This window comes from Sebastes fasciatus, chromosome 11, assembly GCF_043250625.1.
Source record: "Sebastes fasciatus isolate fSebFas1 chromosome 11, fSebFas1.pri, whole genome shotgun sequence".
Taxonomy (NCBI): Eukaryota; Metazoa; Chordata; class Actinopteri; order Perciformes; family Sebastidae; genus Sebastes; species Sebastes fasciatus.
In genome coordinates, this window is record NC_133805.1 from 32,237,165 (window position 1) to 32,254,690 (window position 17,526).

General features: G+C 43.0%; 1 protein-coding gene across 5 annotated transcripts in view; it reads right to left on the reverse strand.

Annotated features, from left to right (window-relative positions):
• Positions 1–17,526, reverse strand: part of LOC141777746 (zinc finger E-box-binding homeobox 1-like) — a 91,625-nt gene that overhangs the window by 21,343 nt on the left and 52,756 nt on the right. For all 5 annotated transcript variants that reach the window (XM_074652271.1, XM_074652270.1, XM_074652273.1 and 2 more), the window contains exon 2: positions 11,974–12,168. In XM_074652271.1, the coding sequence (XP_074508372.1) occupies positions 11,974–12,168 (195 nt within the window). The remainder of the gene's footprint in view (positions 1–11,973; positions 12,169–17,526) is intronic.

Consider the following 17,526-nt stretch of genomic DNA (forward strand, 5'->3'; position numbering starts at 1 on the left):
CTAATCAAAAGCACACGTCTAGTTAATACAAACTGAGCCATGTTTCAGATCTCATGTTTAAAGGGACTGTTTGTAACTTCTTACATGTATAAATCGGGTCGGTGTCCCATGTCTCTGGTCAGCTAACATTACTGCCAAGCATCTGAAATATAGAGTGATATTGTGGTTTTAGCTGACGTGTGTCGCCTCACTGTTTTGACCGATGCTCGTTCATGTCTATGTAGAGCGAGCACAAGCGCGAGCAACAGGACGCTGACTTTCGTAGACTTAACGGCCACAGGTGCCGCTGTTAACAAGACATTTCTGATTCTTACATAGAGTCCCTTTAAAGGGGACATGTCATGCTAACTTTCAGGTTCATACTTGTATTTTGTGTTTCTACTAGAACAAGTTTACATGCTCTAATGTTCAAAAAACACATTCTTTTTCTCATATTGTCTGTCTGAATATAGCGGTATTCGCCCTCTGTCTGAAACGCTCCGTTTTATTGCCTGTCTCTTTAAGACCCCCTCCTGAAAAAGCCCAGTCTGCTCTGATTGGCTGGTGAGAAAAAATATGGTTCACCTTCGCAAAGGTAGTTGTCAAGCTGTGGCCGGTATATTCTAATGAGCCTGCATGTGAAATAGGAAGGGGAGCCAGATCTGAACGGCTTGTTGAACCACATGTTTTCTGATCTAGACAGCCCACTAAAAACTGACTGGGTTGTCTTATTTCACAGTTTGTGGGTTGGTAGACACTCCAGATACCCAGATGTATGCGCACTGAAAAAGTGAGTTTTTATGTCCCCTTTAAGTTCCTGGAATTCCATGGAGACGGTGAAGACACTTTTCCTAAAGAACTGAATGGAAAGTGAAGCGATTCACAACTGACCAGTGTCAGGAAGTCTAGGAACCAATGGACAAATACGCTCCCTAATTAGAGCAGAGGTCCATAAAGAAAAGACATTAATATGTGAACTTAAAAAAAACATCTTTGTCATTTGCTTTCATGACTCTTCCACATCATTTCCCCCATTTCTGAACAAACATCTATCACAGTGGTGCTCACTCATATCACCGGTATTTTATTCTGGTAAATCTGTTTACATACTGTATATTCATCTGTAGATAGGTTGGTTAGTGCCAGTTATTAGGCCGGACCGTAGACCTAATATTCCTACGAATGTCCAGCGACATGCATCAATTTCCGCTTGTTACATGCATACAGTGGTTTCAACAACACATCTATTTGGTTAGGTTTAGGTAAAGATCGTGGTTTGGGTTAAAATAACTACGGAAGTGGTGTTACTTAAATATGGAAGTTACGTGACAAATAAATCAACGTTGACTTCTGGTTTCCCCCGGAAGACAAACTGCAATCTCCTGGGCAATAATCTGGTATTTTTTGGCTCACCCATCCACGCCGCCATTTGTTGCTCTTTATACTTCCTGGTTCACAATTATGTGGATTAAATATGCATTGATTCTGTGGGATATATACAAATTACCTTGCATTACTTTTCGTAGGTATAGCTACGAACGATGTTTGAGAACAGCCCGATTTATTCGTGTAGCTGTTATCTGAAGAATTTACTTTAAAAAAAAAAGTGCTCTAAAAAAGGAAAACAAATATAGAATACCAATTAGAGCCTGTCTGATATTTGGGATTTGAGGCCGAACCTGATACCAATCAATATATGAGACTTAGAAAATTCCAATATACCAGCCGAGCCAATATTATTTTTTTAGCGTAAACACATAACAATAAACCACCAGCTTTGATAAGGATCCAACAAACACAAGGCTTTCATCCAGGACGCCGCTGTTTGTGTCCGGTGTGTCACGTTACAATCAGCTGTTTGTTCATGTCCCGTGTCATTTTCACTTTACAAAAGTAGTAGTTTTAAACCCAACCATGCTGTTTCTTTTCCTAAACCTAACTTTAGGGGTTTTATTGCCTGAACCTAAGCAAATGTTTTTGTTTACATCACAACATTAAGCACGTGTTTACTGCGACCGAAAAGAGTGACACCAAGTGGTCTGACAAAGGGATGAACGTGTTGGCCTACCTGCTAGAGCAAGGAGAGGATGAGGCCTAAAAAAGTTAGAGAAGTTAGTTTGTCCAAAAAAGGTTTACTGAACAACAACAAGCTCAGCAAACCCTCTGCGGATAATTAACTGCTAATAATATCCAAAGTCGGAGCACCACCTATCACTTCAAACACTGAGGGGAGGCTTTCACACGATATCTGTAGTTGGATTCTGAGCAGAAGATGAAAACGAGGAGAAGAGGAGAGGAAAGTAGGGAAACAAAGGCAAAGAAGGCAAGCTAGAAGAATACAAAGAGATGAAAAGAGGCCAGCGACTGTAGAAAAACAGCAAGTACACAGAGGAGAAAGCAGAGAGCTGAGAGAGGGAGAGACACACAAAGTGAAAGAGAGCGAGCAGCACTCATGAGCACTGCTCACACCATGTAAGGCTTTATTCAGAAACAATGAAACAAGCCTCGAGAGCAATATCTCTCAGTGTCACATTCTCGCTGTCTCCATGGTTTTAGTATTTCCTGCTTGGCTGTAACTGACTGCTGTTGAGATGAAGGCAGATGCTTGCGTAGGCTGAGCCGTTCGCGGGGAATCGAGGATTAAAATGGGCATTGAGAAGCGGTGTAAACACAAGCCAATCAACCTCTGGCGTCGAATGCAGACTCGGTTCTGCCTCTGCTTATTAAATCTCGTGGTAGTTTTGTTGTTTGGTTCGTATGCTAAGGTGTGTCATGCTTTTGAGAGTGTGCTTGAGTGGGTAAGAGCTGATCCTGCAAAAGAGTTTTAAAGAGCTTTCTCGAGCTGTCTGGAAGTGAAATTTAAAAAACAAAACGAAGCTTCCAAAAGAGTCTTTCTCTCTGCACAGCTGGTGGAAAGTCTGAAACTATAAATGGGCAGAATAAGAGGAAGGACAGCAGGAAATTAATTGATAAACTGAGTTTAATAGAGCAGACGTGATGCATCCTGAATGATTTAACTAGGGATGCACCGATACCGATGCCAGATCGGATATCGGGTTGGAAATTAGCACCAGCCACCAGCCAAATGCTGGTAAAATATGCAAGTGGCTGCTGGATTTGCTTCACTCACCAGCCCAAAACAACAATGGTAATCTATTGAGTGACAGGTGGACAAAAAAGTTAGATACTGACTCAAAAAACTGGAACGGATCTCGGTGACAATGTTTTTTTTTTTTTTGCTACAATAAAAAGGTTTGTGTCAAGCCTGATGTTGCCTTAAACATGAAATAATGATCCAAGTCACTTCCACACAGTGAGAACACAGCTTATACCCAAAGCCCAGGTATCGCTATCGGTATCGGGACTGAAAAAGTCGGATCGGTGCATCCCTAGACTAAACCTGTTCTGTGTTAAAGCTGCAGTAGGTAGAAATGGAGCAAATATGATTAAAAGGAGTTGTTTTTATAAAACAGTCACTATATGTGACAGAAGTACATGAAACAGGAAACCTGAAAAAAATCATGTTCTTCTGTGTCCTCCGGTGCTCCTAACGGCATCTGCCAGATTTCACAAACCAGAGGAAAACAACCAATCAGAGCTGATCTGGAGTCTGCCATCCAGCTGCCGTCTATGAGCAGCTGTCAATCACTCGCGAACTCCGACAAAACGGTCAAACTAGGCAGCACTGATCAAATATGAATCAATATTCTGTTACTGTAAGGCCTATTTCTCTCCTCAAATGTGGTCAGTAACATCCTGTAGTGCACGGTTTAGCTGTAAAATGAGAAAGTTTGTGACCCGGCAGCCATGTTGACATCTGTCGAGGAAATACCAAGCACTGCCCACCTGCCAGAGCACAGCCAATAGAAACTCTCTCTGAAATGACCTGTGATTGGCCAAATTCTCCCGTCACGGGCTAAATTTTTCTAAAGCCTGAAAACAGAGCCATGAGGAGGTGCAGAAGTCTGGTTATCTCTCAGAACACTTCAATTACAATAGCTGAAAGGTTTTTATGGCATTTTTTGCCCAATGATGCCAAAAACTTTCTGCAAACTGAAGCTTTAATCTAATCTACAAGTGCAAATAAAACCTGTCTGCACAGACAAACAAGAAGCAGTTTAGCTGACTCAACTCCCCCACAGTCAAACACAGTCCCAGTGGTGCTAATGAGGAAACTCATTAAAATGTTATTTCTCTAATATCTCAGTCAATATTCCTGTCTTTACACGCTACACCCTGCAGGTGGAATCACTCAAAAGTAGAGCTGAAATTATTAGTTGATCAATAGAAAGAATATATTGGCGACAAGCAAAACATGCCCATATCCTCTCTTCAGACTCCTTAAATGTGAAGTATTGCTGCTTTTCTTTGTCTTTTGTGATAGTAAACTGAATATATTTGGGTTCTACACTGTTGGTCAGACAAAATAAGACATCACTACTTCACGTTGGGCTTTGAGGGGCGTTTTTCACAATTTTCTGACATTTTATACACCAAATAATGAATCATTTAATTGAGAAAATAATCAGCAGATTAATTAATCCTGAAAGAATTCTTATTTGCACTCAAAAAATTTAGCAAAAGAGATATAAGGTAGATTTCTTTTCCCTCATTAATATGTTAATTTATCCAGCAAAGATCATCAAAATCTAATAAATATAGAGGGAGCATGTGAAGACAACATTACTGAATATTAGGGATGCACCGATTTTTTCAGACCAAGTACAAGTACTCGACCGAGTACAAGTACTCACCGATACAGAGTGCCGATACGAGTACTTCTCTGTGCCAAAAGACCTTCGTTAACAGCCAGCTGGAGGGTGTGAGCGACACACGGCCGGCTGGGGAGTCCCGCATCAGAGCGGTGCGCCGCGACCGGCTCTAGGACGGCTTGGAAAGGCTCGGGGTGAAGGTGGTTCGCGTCCGCAGCTTTACAGCGCTCCCCCCCAGACCTCGTCACTCCGTGGTAAAAGGACTCGCTGCTCCCTCTCTCCCCGCCGAGGACAGCCACCTGCTCCCGGTGCGACTGTCGACCGGGGAGGACTGTCCTCAGTGCTTCCCAACTGCGTTGTGCCGCCAGATCGGGGCTCGGCCAACGTAAAAGGCGCCAGGGGTCTGCGGCGATGTCTGCAACCCACCCGACCCGTCTTGAAACACGGACCAAGGAGTCTAACGCACGTGCGTGTCAGAGGGAATGAAAATGAGGGCCGGTGCGTGCTGGCTGAGGTGGGATCCCGGCACAGCGTGGTCGGGTGCACCACCGTAAAGTGGGATCGGTGCCGTTGTATCGAAGCTGTTTTGCGAGTACGAGTACGAGCACGAGTACATGAGCACAGTATCGCACCCGATACCCGATACTGGTGCATCCCTACTGAATATGTGGCAAGATATACAATATAAATCCTATCCTATCCTATGATACTCTAACATTTGAATACCTCACATTTCGGTGATGTAATATTTCTTCAGACTTGGCACCCTGATAGTTAGGGGGGCGCTCGTTTGGGGAAAACTTGAGTCACTCATTTTGAACACCAGTCTGAGATGACGAGGAACGATGATGAAGCTCATCACTGTGTTTAATCAGACAGGGACGGAGAGGGGGAGATTCAATTCAGTAGGACGAGAGGATGCACGTGTGTGTGTGTGCGTGTGTGTGTGTCGTAGGCAGATTAGCCTTTAGGATGTTGTGTTGTACAGAAATTCAGAGAGGAGACGAGAGCAGAACATCTGGCTGTGTGAGCGAGCAGGAGTTCCCCAAGGCTGAGAGGAGGATTGAACTAATCCGATCAAAGAGAGAGCAGGCAGATGTACACAGACAAATAAATCACCAATGGTAAATAAATAATGTAGGCTGTGTGAAAGCAGTGATACTGCGGGCTCACACTGCGAGATGGATCTAATAAACTGTACAATCTGCATTTTTAGGCATGTCAGACTGTGGGATGAATACACAGTGAATTCCATCACTGAGATGTCAACAGGATTGTTACGTCCACTGACTTTCCTCTGGCCTCTTGTTAGAAGAGAGCTCTCTCTCTCTCTCTCTCTCTCTCTCGCCATGTGGTTCAGGTCTGCCACGCCCCTCTCTGAGTACCTGATCACCCACACCTGAACATGATTTGATCGTCAGTAGAGCTGGATATAGAACTCTGATTTAATGAAATCACATGTTATAAAAATTGCGTGGGCGTGCCGTCTGGTGGTGTTTCGTGATGTCAAACATCTTACTTTAGTTTATTTAACTTAGTTCACAGAAGAGCTGTTAAAGTTAAATATCAGCTGAAATAAAACGTCTTTCTTTAGGAGTCATACAAGTAAGTTATGATTTAGGAGTATCGTCTGTGTAACAGGGAACCCAGATCTGTTAAACTGAGCAATATATTAACGGAGTCTGGCAATCACTGGACTCCCAACAACACCAGTGTGTATTTTCGGGTCAATGGGCCGTCGGACGACAATCCCCCATGTGTGTGACGTTATTCGCTGCATGTGAGGTGTTTCAGGGCTAAGATCTGTTCATACTGATGTCAGATATGGGTCACTTCAAACATGAATGTGAACAGTCTAAGCAGAAAGATCGGATCTGGGCATTAAGCCCTGCAAATGTTAAAGGGACTGTTTTTAACTTCTCACACGTATAAATCATTGCGGGTCGGTGTCCCATGCGCGCTCGCGTGTGGCTACGCTGTTCAGACTCAGACTCCAACACAAACTACACGGAAGCACCAAAACCTCTTGGTTGTATCTAGTGAAGCCCGTCTGTTAAACAGTGTTGGTCGCGGTCGGAGGACGCGGGGGAGACCGTAGCTTTGGTCTCCAGGATCAGAGTCTCTGCTATACTCTGCTGCTCTGCCTGCCTTCACTCACACACCGTGCTCGCTCTCGCTCTTTCGCTCCACTCTCACGTGCATGTTGCTCACTCCACACAGCAGAAGAGTTAGTTTAGCTCTGAGAATATCTAGTGAATGTTCAGTGGACGTTTGTGCAGAAATAACTGCTGCAGCTCCTCCAGACCAACAGAGGTTTCCCGTGTCTTGTGAAGTGACGGGGCTCCGCAGAGAGAAACGTTATCGTCTCTGACCAAAACTCCGGCATCTCCCCTGTTCCCGCGGTCGGGAGGTTGAGGCGGGAAAAGCCAACACTAGGATCAGCATTGATTCATGGAGAGACCTTCGTCTGGTCAGCTAACATTACTGCCAAGCAGCTGAAATATAGAGTGATATTGTGCTTTTAGCTGACGTGTGTTGCCTCACTGTTTTGAGCGATGCTCATTCATATCTATGTAGAGCGAGCACAAGCGCGAGTGCGAGCAACAGGACGCTGACTTTAGTTGACTTAACGGCCACAGGTGTCGCTGTTAATAAGCAATATCTGATTCTTACAAACAGTCCCTTTTACATAGCATTTTTTAGTTGTTTTTTTTGGAGTGTGGGCTTTTTGTTTATTATTTTGGCCTTGGAGACCCTGATGCATTATTTGCTTCCATTTCTGCAATTAATTGGTTTCATTTTCTTATGTATAAATGCCATTTATTGTTACACTTAAAGTTCTTCAGCAGCCTTTTCTTGTTGTTTTACAAAGATTGGGGAAACTTGTTATGTTACTTCCTGTTTTCCCCTTGACATAAACTTAAGGTCTTAACGATTTAAAAAAATATACAAGCAGATGTGTACTGCAGCTTCGTCAGCCAGTGTGTTCTGCATCATTTCATGCTGTGGTTTGTAAATGTGGTTCATAGCAGCAGTTACATTGTGAGACTTTGGTCCTAAATTTCTGAGATCGTCTGAATTGAGATGCAGGCTTGATAAGATAAACATAAACTCTGAATCGGCCGCTCATGGACACGTCTTACTGTACGATCGCTGTTTTTAGATTGACAACCACAACCTTCACATTTCTCTCATAACTGTCATCTTTCATCTGACACAGTCCAAAGTCCCATGACATAAAGTGTCCTTTTCAGGGTGTTTCCGCAGGTTAAGAGAAGGTAAAACAAAACAAAACAAAAAGTGCACCTACAAAGGCTGAAATAGAAGGAATCTTCTGCAGATTGTGCAATGCATGAAAAACATAAGTCTGTCCATCATTATAGCAACATTACATCATAAATCTAAAAATCAGCCATTTGACAAAACATAATTTTGTCTTTTCTATACATTCTATAAGCTTAACTTCTCTGATTTAAAGCTCCGACTGGATTACAGTTTCATTCTGATTTTCACTTCCCCAGTCTTCACTTTCGAGCTTTGAGCTCAGTAATCTCATCCAAGCATCTCGTGCATTTGCATTGTGCTGCATGCAGTCATGCCGTGTAGAGCAGAGCAGTAAATGGTTGCCTCTTATACTGCTGTCATACCAAACAATAAAAACTGGGAAAAGAGGTTGAGTCCTTCACACACAGTTGACCCAGATAACCGTACGTATCTCTGCTCTGTTTGGAAATCTGTTCGGTTCATTATTTTCTGTCATGGGTGTAATAGTTGCACCGTACAAGAGTCGTGTTTATGGAGCTCAGACATCAGACGCAGCAATGAAATAAAAAGAAAATCTTAATAACACGTCGTGTCGTCCATCTTTATATACAGTCTATGGTGCACATCAAGAGAGGAGCAGAAACAAGAGTCGAAACTGAAGCACTTGTTGATCACTTGCGGGCCCTACAGGCCGGTTATGGTACGTGTCAACAGGGGCGCTTTTTTATCGCGAGGGATCACCTCGCTCCCCAGCATTGGACGCTTGATGGGCTGCCACTAGACACTAGGTACCTGATTGGACGAACGCTTTCCCTTGTGGGCTGCTGCTCCCAGCTTTCAAACCGGAAACAACATGGCGGCTCGTTTGGAAACTTTCTTTCACGAAATTTTTCACGAAAACAGTTCATTGAAATGTGTTTCTGAAAACATTTTATGCGAGCAATAAGCCATGCAGTTGCTGAATCTGTCTTTATTCTGGATCGACAACAGTTAGTTTAAAAGTTACTCTGTGTTACTCTGCGTCGGACGCCTTTGATTTGCATAAAGTAGCCTAGACGTCAACTTTATACAAATGAGGAGCAGCCGACGTGACGCTTTGTCTCTCGAATCGTGCTGCCACGCTACCAGAATGCACTGCACGGCTGCTTACGTAGACAATGACTGGGGAGCGTGGAAAGGACGGAGGCTGTGGACACGTACCATTAGTCAGCAGTCAGTGACGGTTTAAAACAGTAAAATATGTTGACAATAACATATGTTTTGAGACCACGAGAGGTCATTGAGCATACAGTCATAAATGAGCACAAAAAATATTAGGCTGATGGGTCCAGCAGTATGCGAGATTAGCCGTGGACAGACAGACACAGAGATGTACGCGCACGACCAAATACACACTCCCCTGGCGGAGATAACAAAAGCTTTCTGGATAAGTCAGAAAGTATAAAGCCAGACCAAAATCACAAAGGAGGAAATGCACTTATGTTTGGTGTGAACGGTGCTGGGATTTAGGGGTAGAGAATTGACCCGGGGCAGAGTACTATATTATTGAAAGCTGTTAGCCTGTTAGGGAATGTATGGGATTTGTTAGTAAGGATGAGAGAGCTGGAGATTATACAGAAAATCCTCTGCATGACTGGCGAGATTATACATTATTGAAGCGTGTCTATTTCTCAGACACGCTTACTTTCCCCTTCTCCTGTCTCTTTCACTTTCTCTATCTGCACAGGGAGCTGTGGTCGTGTTCAGCTGACTCGTACTTCCAGCTTTTCTACACACCAACGCTTGCTGCAGAATGCTTAGTTTGTGTTTTGATGTTTTTATCACATTTACTCAATTAACAGGCAGGGACTTAAAAAAACGGCACTGTTTATGCACTTTAGCTAATATAGCACTGTTTCACAACGATGCACATCCACCACAGTGAACATAAGTCTGCTTCTGTCCTGATTTGGTTCCACTTGACAACAGTTGCGTAGATAATCTCACCACCTGTTCTAATACTGAGCCAACACATGACCATATAGAGATGATAGTACGACCATATACTGAGCTGACACTCCATCATTAATGCACCTTTTTAAGGTTTATTTACAGCAGTGATGGAGACGAATTACACATGCAAGCCATAAGGACAATTTTCTGCACGTTATTGGCTTTCGCCGTCCAGCTTGGTTATAGTCCTGAATGTCACAGAAACAGGCTTAACCCCCTTAACACTCCGACACGCCCAGCTGCTATTCTGTCTTTTGGAGGTTGTAGCGTAGGCTCAGTTTTAAAGCTAGAGTGAGGATACTGGGATCCCATCAAACTTGAAAACCTAAGAAATCCATTGTTACCACATACTGTAAGCATAGCTTGTTGAGAAGAACACTAAATAACGCTATAAAGTTCTGCTAAATTTTGGTGAGGAAAAACTGGCATGGACATTTTCAAAGGTGTCCCTTGACTTCTGACCTCCAGATATGTGAATGAAAATGGGTTCTATGGGTACCCACTAGTCTCCCCTTTACAGACATGCCCACTTTATGATAATCACATGCAGTTTTTTGAATGCAGTAGAAATATATTATTTTCGTTGATACTAAAATGGTGTGTTTGAATATTTCTGCATACTGGGGTCCCTAAACAGTCTTGAATTACATAAATCAGGTCTCACTGTAAAGCTGAGACTCTTGTGATTCCAATGAGCCCAACTGTATTCATGTGTGATGATGTTAGTCCCCATAGGAGACATTTCATTGTAGTGAGACCATATTTTGAAACTTGACCTCCCTGTATAAAATGACCTGTGGTGACCTCTAGGATCATCACAGCCTCATGAAACTTTACAGCCACAAACTAGAGACCTAGAGCATTCAGAGGATGGATGGATCAGACTAGAGACCTAGAGCATTCAGAGGATGGATGGATCAAACTAGAGACCTAGAGCATTCGGAGGATAGAGGGATCAAACTACAGAGACCTAGAGCATTCAGAGGATGGATGGATCAAACTAGAGACCTAGAGCATTCAGAGGATGGATGGCATTGACAATAAGGGGGTTTCTGAGCAGTTTCCAGAGCAGAAGTTCTCACCATCCAATTGCCGAAATTCAATTCTTGCAGAAATCTCCAAATGCCAAAAGTATTTGATCCCAAATCACGGCATGGCTTTTTCTATGGTGTTCCTTAAGGTCTGGGTGTCTTAATGTGGTATTTTGGAGGGATTATTGATCATTTTTATCAATTCTTCAGTGGTAAAAAATGCTTAAATTTAGCACCAAATCTGTGTAATAAATGGTATCAACCCCAAAACTGCTGCAACAACCTATGAGACATAATAGAGCATGGGGATGGAAATCACCTACTTGATGTTCTTAATGTTATAAGCCCTTATACACTTCACTATGTATTTTAATTGATTGATTAATTTATTCATTATTTTTTATTTCTTATTAATGACTAGAACAAGTTGACACACAGTGCTGAGCTGCATCTCAAATTAATCTTCAGGTTCCAGCTTTCAGATGACGTACATCACTTCTATGTGACATCTACTGCTGACCTGCTATCTCCCCCTAAAGACCCCCTGCGCCCCATCTCTACACCTCTAAAAATAGAGGGCGGAAAGGTAAGGGGTTAAGTTCAGTATTGTTGATTCAACTCTGCAGACGGTCTGGGAGAATCTGTGCAATGAATGTGTATAACACTCCCTGAACTACAACTACCAAGGTGCAGCTGTGTGTAAAAGTTGAACTTCTCAGCAGCAGAGCTTGTGTAAGCCTGTGGGTGTACTGGGCAGCTCCCAGCTGAGAATGTGTGTTACTGTGTGAATCTGAAAGACGGCAGTGCTGAGAAAGAGCAAACATGCTCAGCAAACCTTCCCAGGATTAACGGATATAATGAAGATCAATCTTTAAAGTCCAGCGTAAAGCCAGGGAATGTCTGACCTACATTTACTTAGACGGCTGGAATGAAAACCCACACACTGATACTGATACACAAACAATAAACGTCATGTTTGTATGATGGCGTCTCACCTCCGTTCAAGGAGCCGTTCTGGGGTAATACTGTTGTGGTGGCGGTGGCGGTGGCGGCGTCATGGCTGTCCTGCGTTTTGGTCCCGTCAGCGCTGGCGACCTCAGGCTCTTGCAGGCTGTCCTCCTCCACGATGTGTAGCTTGTCCTCGTCATCAGAGTCCGAACTGGCCTCCAAGCCATTGTTGAAGTCTGTCACTGCAGAGAAGAGACACAGAGATGGAAGATGATCTAACATGGACTTCTTGGTATTGTAAGATTTTTTTAGCAGCTACACCATATACTGTAGCTCTCTTTCTGATTCTCGGTGCTGAGGAGCCTGCACCATGCCGCTGTAATCAGTGTCTGATTTACATCTGGGTCGCAGAATATATGCAATTAACTGCAATTACTGACTGACAAACATGACATCAGTGTGATCAGCCTCTGAGCTGCATGGGGAACAAGCACAGCTTCTATTGGAGGGAGTCCAGCCTGCTCGCCTCCTCAAGTGTCTCTCCTTCATTCATTTCCAGCATTGGTGGCACATCTGGCAGTCTTGACGCTAAACTAAAACAGCATTTGTGCTATAAGCTCTACTTGCTGAAGTCTACAAGAATACACAATGAGGTAAATGGCACAACAGTGCAGAAATGCCACAAACCAAAAATGCAACACCGGCCGTGGGATTCAATCATCTACTGCAGATTTACAGTAAAAACGTGTCAATTATTGCAGCCGTAAGGATGCTGTGACCTTTATGCTAATTTACTCAAGACAAGACCCCCCACACCTGTGCTACATTGGTGTATACATAACAGTGCTAACCAATTCGAGAAAGGTGGATCCATGAAATGCAGCGCAGGGCCTCAATTAGCCCACCTCGGCCAAGCGGGACTGCAGGCCACCGCAGATCAGAAAATATCAGTTTAAATGAGACACAGACGTCGTATCTTATGTTTCATATTCACAGTAAAAATAGATCACTGAAGTAAGGAAGGAAAGGAAACTGCACGCTTACCAAATCACACAACAACAAGCCACAGTTTCTAGTTCTAGTTCATCGCTCTTTCACTTTTGGTGTTGCCAGACAAAAACAAGAAATTGTGTAGGAAAGAAAAAAGGCTTCTTCAGCGTTATAAATTTACAATACATAGCATTTCCAGGGACCCTGATACCCCAAAATCCATTTAACTAACTAGACCAAACTAAAACACTTTCAACTCCTGAACAGATCTCATGTCTCCAGATCCTCTGCTGTCATTTGCTTCGCAAAACATCTTCATCACATCAATCTATCTCTGACTCGACATACACACAATTTCCCTCTTTGTGTACACGGAGAAGGCATTATATAAAAAAAGGTGAAAACTGCAGCCAAGGGGAAAAATAATCACTTGTATGTCAGCCTCAAGAAAGCAAATCTATTTTACACTGTGCTGCAGTCAGTGAGTTTGTCTGTGGGCTACAGCTTCTTAATGGGAGCTCAGGGTGAGAAATGGACCAACTGGACTGGTCTGAATGAATTTAGCAGGTGTGTGTGTGTGTGTTTGTGTGTGTGTGTGTGTTTAGCACAAAAGTTGTCGATGACGGAGACGTGTGGATATACGGGGATGTAAGTGATGATGATGCCGTAGGTATTTAATTGCTTTTTCACCGTCAGCATGTGTGCACTTATGACTGTGTGTGAGCACAAGTGAGTATATATGTATGTGAGTGTGTGTGTGTGTGTGTGTGTGTGTGTGTGTGTGTGTGTGTGTGTGTGTGCGTGTGCTCACAGCAGGGTAGCTGTACGTCTTGGCGGAGGTGCTGAAGACGCCTAATGAGGAGGAAAGCTTGGGTTGTTTGTTCACAGGTGACAGGTGCACACACACACACACACACACACACACAGAGGTCCCAAACCACAAAACAAGCTCTACTGTATGTGTGTGTGTATGTGTGTGTGTGTGTGTGTGTGTGTGTGTGTGTGTGTTTGTGTGTGTGTGTGTGTGTGTGCTAAGTGTGATTCTGCATGTCTGCATGAAATGGGAAGCTATTTCAGGTAGCGCCGTTAACCGCTCACACACCCTTAAATGCACCTACTGCAGACCAGATGACACCCACCTCCATCTAAGACACACCCTGAGCATGCACACACACACACACACACACACACACACACACACACACACACACACACACACACAGACATACACACTTTCGACACAAACACACACACAGACTCCTCCAGGAGTGATGCGGTGCTTTCCGGAGACGATGCTGTCACTGCTCCAGACAGACGAGAGGAGCTGTGAATGCAAAAGTGTGTATCTGTCTGTGTGTGTGTGTGCGTGTGTGTGTGTCTGTCTGTGTTTATGTGTGTGTGTGTGTGTGTGTTTGTGTGTGTGTGTGTGTGTGGAGGGGTGAGATCAATTCACGTCTGGATCGATGTAAGAGGCTGGAGCACAAAGAGACTGAGGAGCCTGATATGTTTGTGTGCAGGAGCTCTGGTTTGTGATTTCATATTAGCCAGATGAAGCAGAGAAACATGACGTCTTGTACACAACTTTAGCTGGTTGCTGTTTCAAATCCTTGGACATGTCTGTAGTAGGGGTATGAAATTAACTTTTTTCACTGCCTGCCACTGTGGCCGACAAGTATTTTTCTTTTGTCTGCCACTGTCAATATGTTTTCTGCCACTTTCTACTGTCAACTATCAAATGGAGGCATGAATTCTGCGCTGAAAGAAGGTCTGATGTCATTCAATGTTCGATATATTTTACATGAAAAATATCATATACACGGTAAATTACAGTGTTTCAATTACACCATAGCTTCCGCAGGAGCCCTATATTTGGGGGGAGGGAGGTTACTGTACACAGTACTGTACTGTACTTTGCTATTGTCATCTATAGTGGTTATTTGCATAAAAACACACAATTCAAATGATTATGATTATTTAAATATTTGAATTGATTAAAAAAAATCTTGTTAAGTTGTTATGAAGTTAAAGAGGTCATAATTCTCTCTCTAATAGCTATTTAATATTGATGTGAAAACGTCTCCTTCAAACAACTGGATTTATTCAACGGATAAATGATCAAAATAGATGTTGATGAATTTTGTGTCGATCGGCTAATCATTTCAGCTCAGTCACCTAAAATAAAAACATAGCGACTGCAGCTTCCTCATGCACCACAAGTTTGATTTCTTTCGCAAATGATCACACGTTATCGTTCAGAGATAGACGTGACAGAAAAACGCCTTGCAGCAGATATTACAGTGTCACATGAACATCATCTAGGATGTGTAAAAGCTACCATGTTGCTCTTTACGGTCTTGAAAGACATTTTAATCTCAAAAGACCATCCTAGTTAAATAGAGACAAAAATTTTATCAGGAGACAAAATATTGATAAGAAATAAATGGTCAAAGTCATGACTTGCCTATTCGCTGTGACCTAATCTAACTCCGAAGCGCACTACTTTTTTTGTATGAACGGTAGCTCAATTGCCTTCTTAGTCACACATTTCAATGAGCTGACGGTAAGCTGAGTGTTAAAGTTGCATTGTGGGGTCGTGACATTGAAGCAGCAGCAGCAGCAGCAAAGAAGTAAAAGTTACTTCGAGGAACTTTAATTTTGTGTTGATTTTGGCGGTACCTGTGGACAAAAGTGGTGTCTCCGAGCACCAGAGTCCCTTTAGAAAACCTCTCATTTGACTACAGCAGGGTCTGACAGTCTACCACACTTAGTCCTGATTCTGATTCTGCTGTGTCACCCTTTCCCTGCAGTGGGCCCAGCAGTACGGCCTGGGACTCCAGCAGCGTGGTGTCGGTGTTGGCTCCCAGGAGGGACCGACGGCGCAGCGAGGCGAAGCTCTGCTCCTGGCTGGAGGAGGAGCCGATGCTCCCGAGCATCAAAATATGACTACAGTGTGACCTAAATGGTACTGGTGAACCTCTGTGGTTTGACCAGATGCAGATCAGTTGAGTAGTTAATAACTTCACTGCAGACACTCAGACCAAACACACCCCTGCTGCAGGCAGCGACTTCCTAAAAACCAACAAACAGTGTGTCTCTCCATTCAGACAAAAACACACATTATTAACCAGACGAGCTTGTGGCTACTCCAATAATAGAAAAGGTCTATACTTTCACAGAAACAGCCAGTGTCTGTTCCACACACCAGAGGCTGCCTGTTGCAAACTGCTGAGTTATTCTTAACAATGGTGGCTGGAGGGAACAGCAACCAGCTGAGCTCCAGACATAACACAGGATGATTGAGAGGACATCATACGCTCATATTCTGTATTCATTCCTTCATTGGACTTGCAGATTTTTAGTTAAAATGCTGCACAGCACCAATTTCTTGACTTGAGTCAAAGGTTTTGCTTGGATTTTACTTGTATATATTGTGATTAAGCAATCTGTTCAAGACGTCAAATGCAATTCCTAAATGTTTAAGGGTTTTGATTGTAATAGTTTTCCAGACTCTGGTAAGGAGAAAGAAGTCTCTGTTGCTTTAAAATATACAGTGAGACTGTTCTACTCAGCGCCTACCATATTATAATGAGTCTCTTCAGTCAGATAATATTGTCATTAAAGAATAGTCATAAGGCTGAGTATAAGTGCTGCTTAAAAATGTGCATTAAGCAAATGAGTAAATTATTATATTTATTTAACCTACACTAAGCAGAGTTGCAGAAATACCAGCCTCAAGTGTCTCATCCCAAACCGTATAGATGTTGGAATTTTGTTCTATCTGTACATCACTCCTACTTTCTAATAGACAGTGACAAAGCAAAACCTAAAAATGAAGCATAAACTGTGGTAAACAAAAGCAAACTATAGCGCTCAGAATGCAGCACCATTAGATCAGATTACAGACCAGGTGCTTGACATTAAGCTTTTTCAGCCAGTTGCCCTTTGGGCAAGTAGATGAGATGTTTTATTTGCCCAATAGCCAAACTTACTTGTCTGAAATGGAAAATGTAGGCCTATTAAAAATAATAAAATCAACAGGGATTTAAACAATGACTATAATTCATTAACACACAAAACATACAATTAATGTGCTTTCCTCAAAGCCACCAGATTCCATTGACAGAAACAGTCATTTGACTTCGCTGATCATAATAAAACGCCCTTCATTCAAACTCGACAGAAACAAAAAAAAATCATCAAAACTGTTTTGATCAGTCTTTCCACTGTTTCAACTATCAGCCACTCTGAAGCACCAGAGCGCACTCTGGCACAAACTGGACCGTTCGTAAATTCGTAGCGCTGTTGGGATGTAACGTTACCGTTCAGGTTAGGGATGCTAATTTTGAAAATTTTTCTTAACCGATAACCGACCCTTGTTAACCGATTATTAACCGTTTACTGACAAGATTTCTGCCACGCATGCAGCGGTGCACCAGCTGCAGGAGCACAACAGATACTCGTTGACGGGAGTCTCCAGTTCACCGTCCAGGAGCGTTAACTCAGCAGCTGCGATGCTGCGTGTAGTGTTGCGGACATGCAGCCACTTTCCCAGTAAAAGTCTCCACCGCACATTTAGTTTAGTTTAGCAGGTTGTCAGCTGTGTTTCTGCC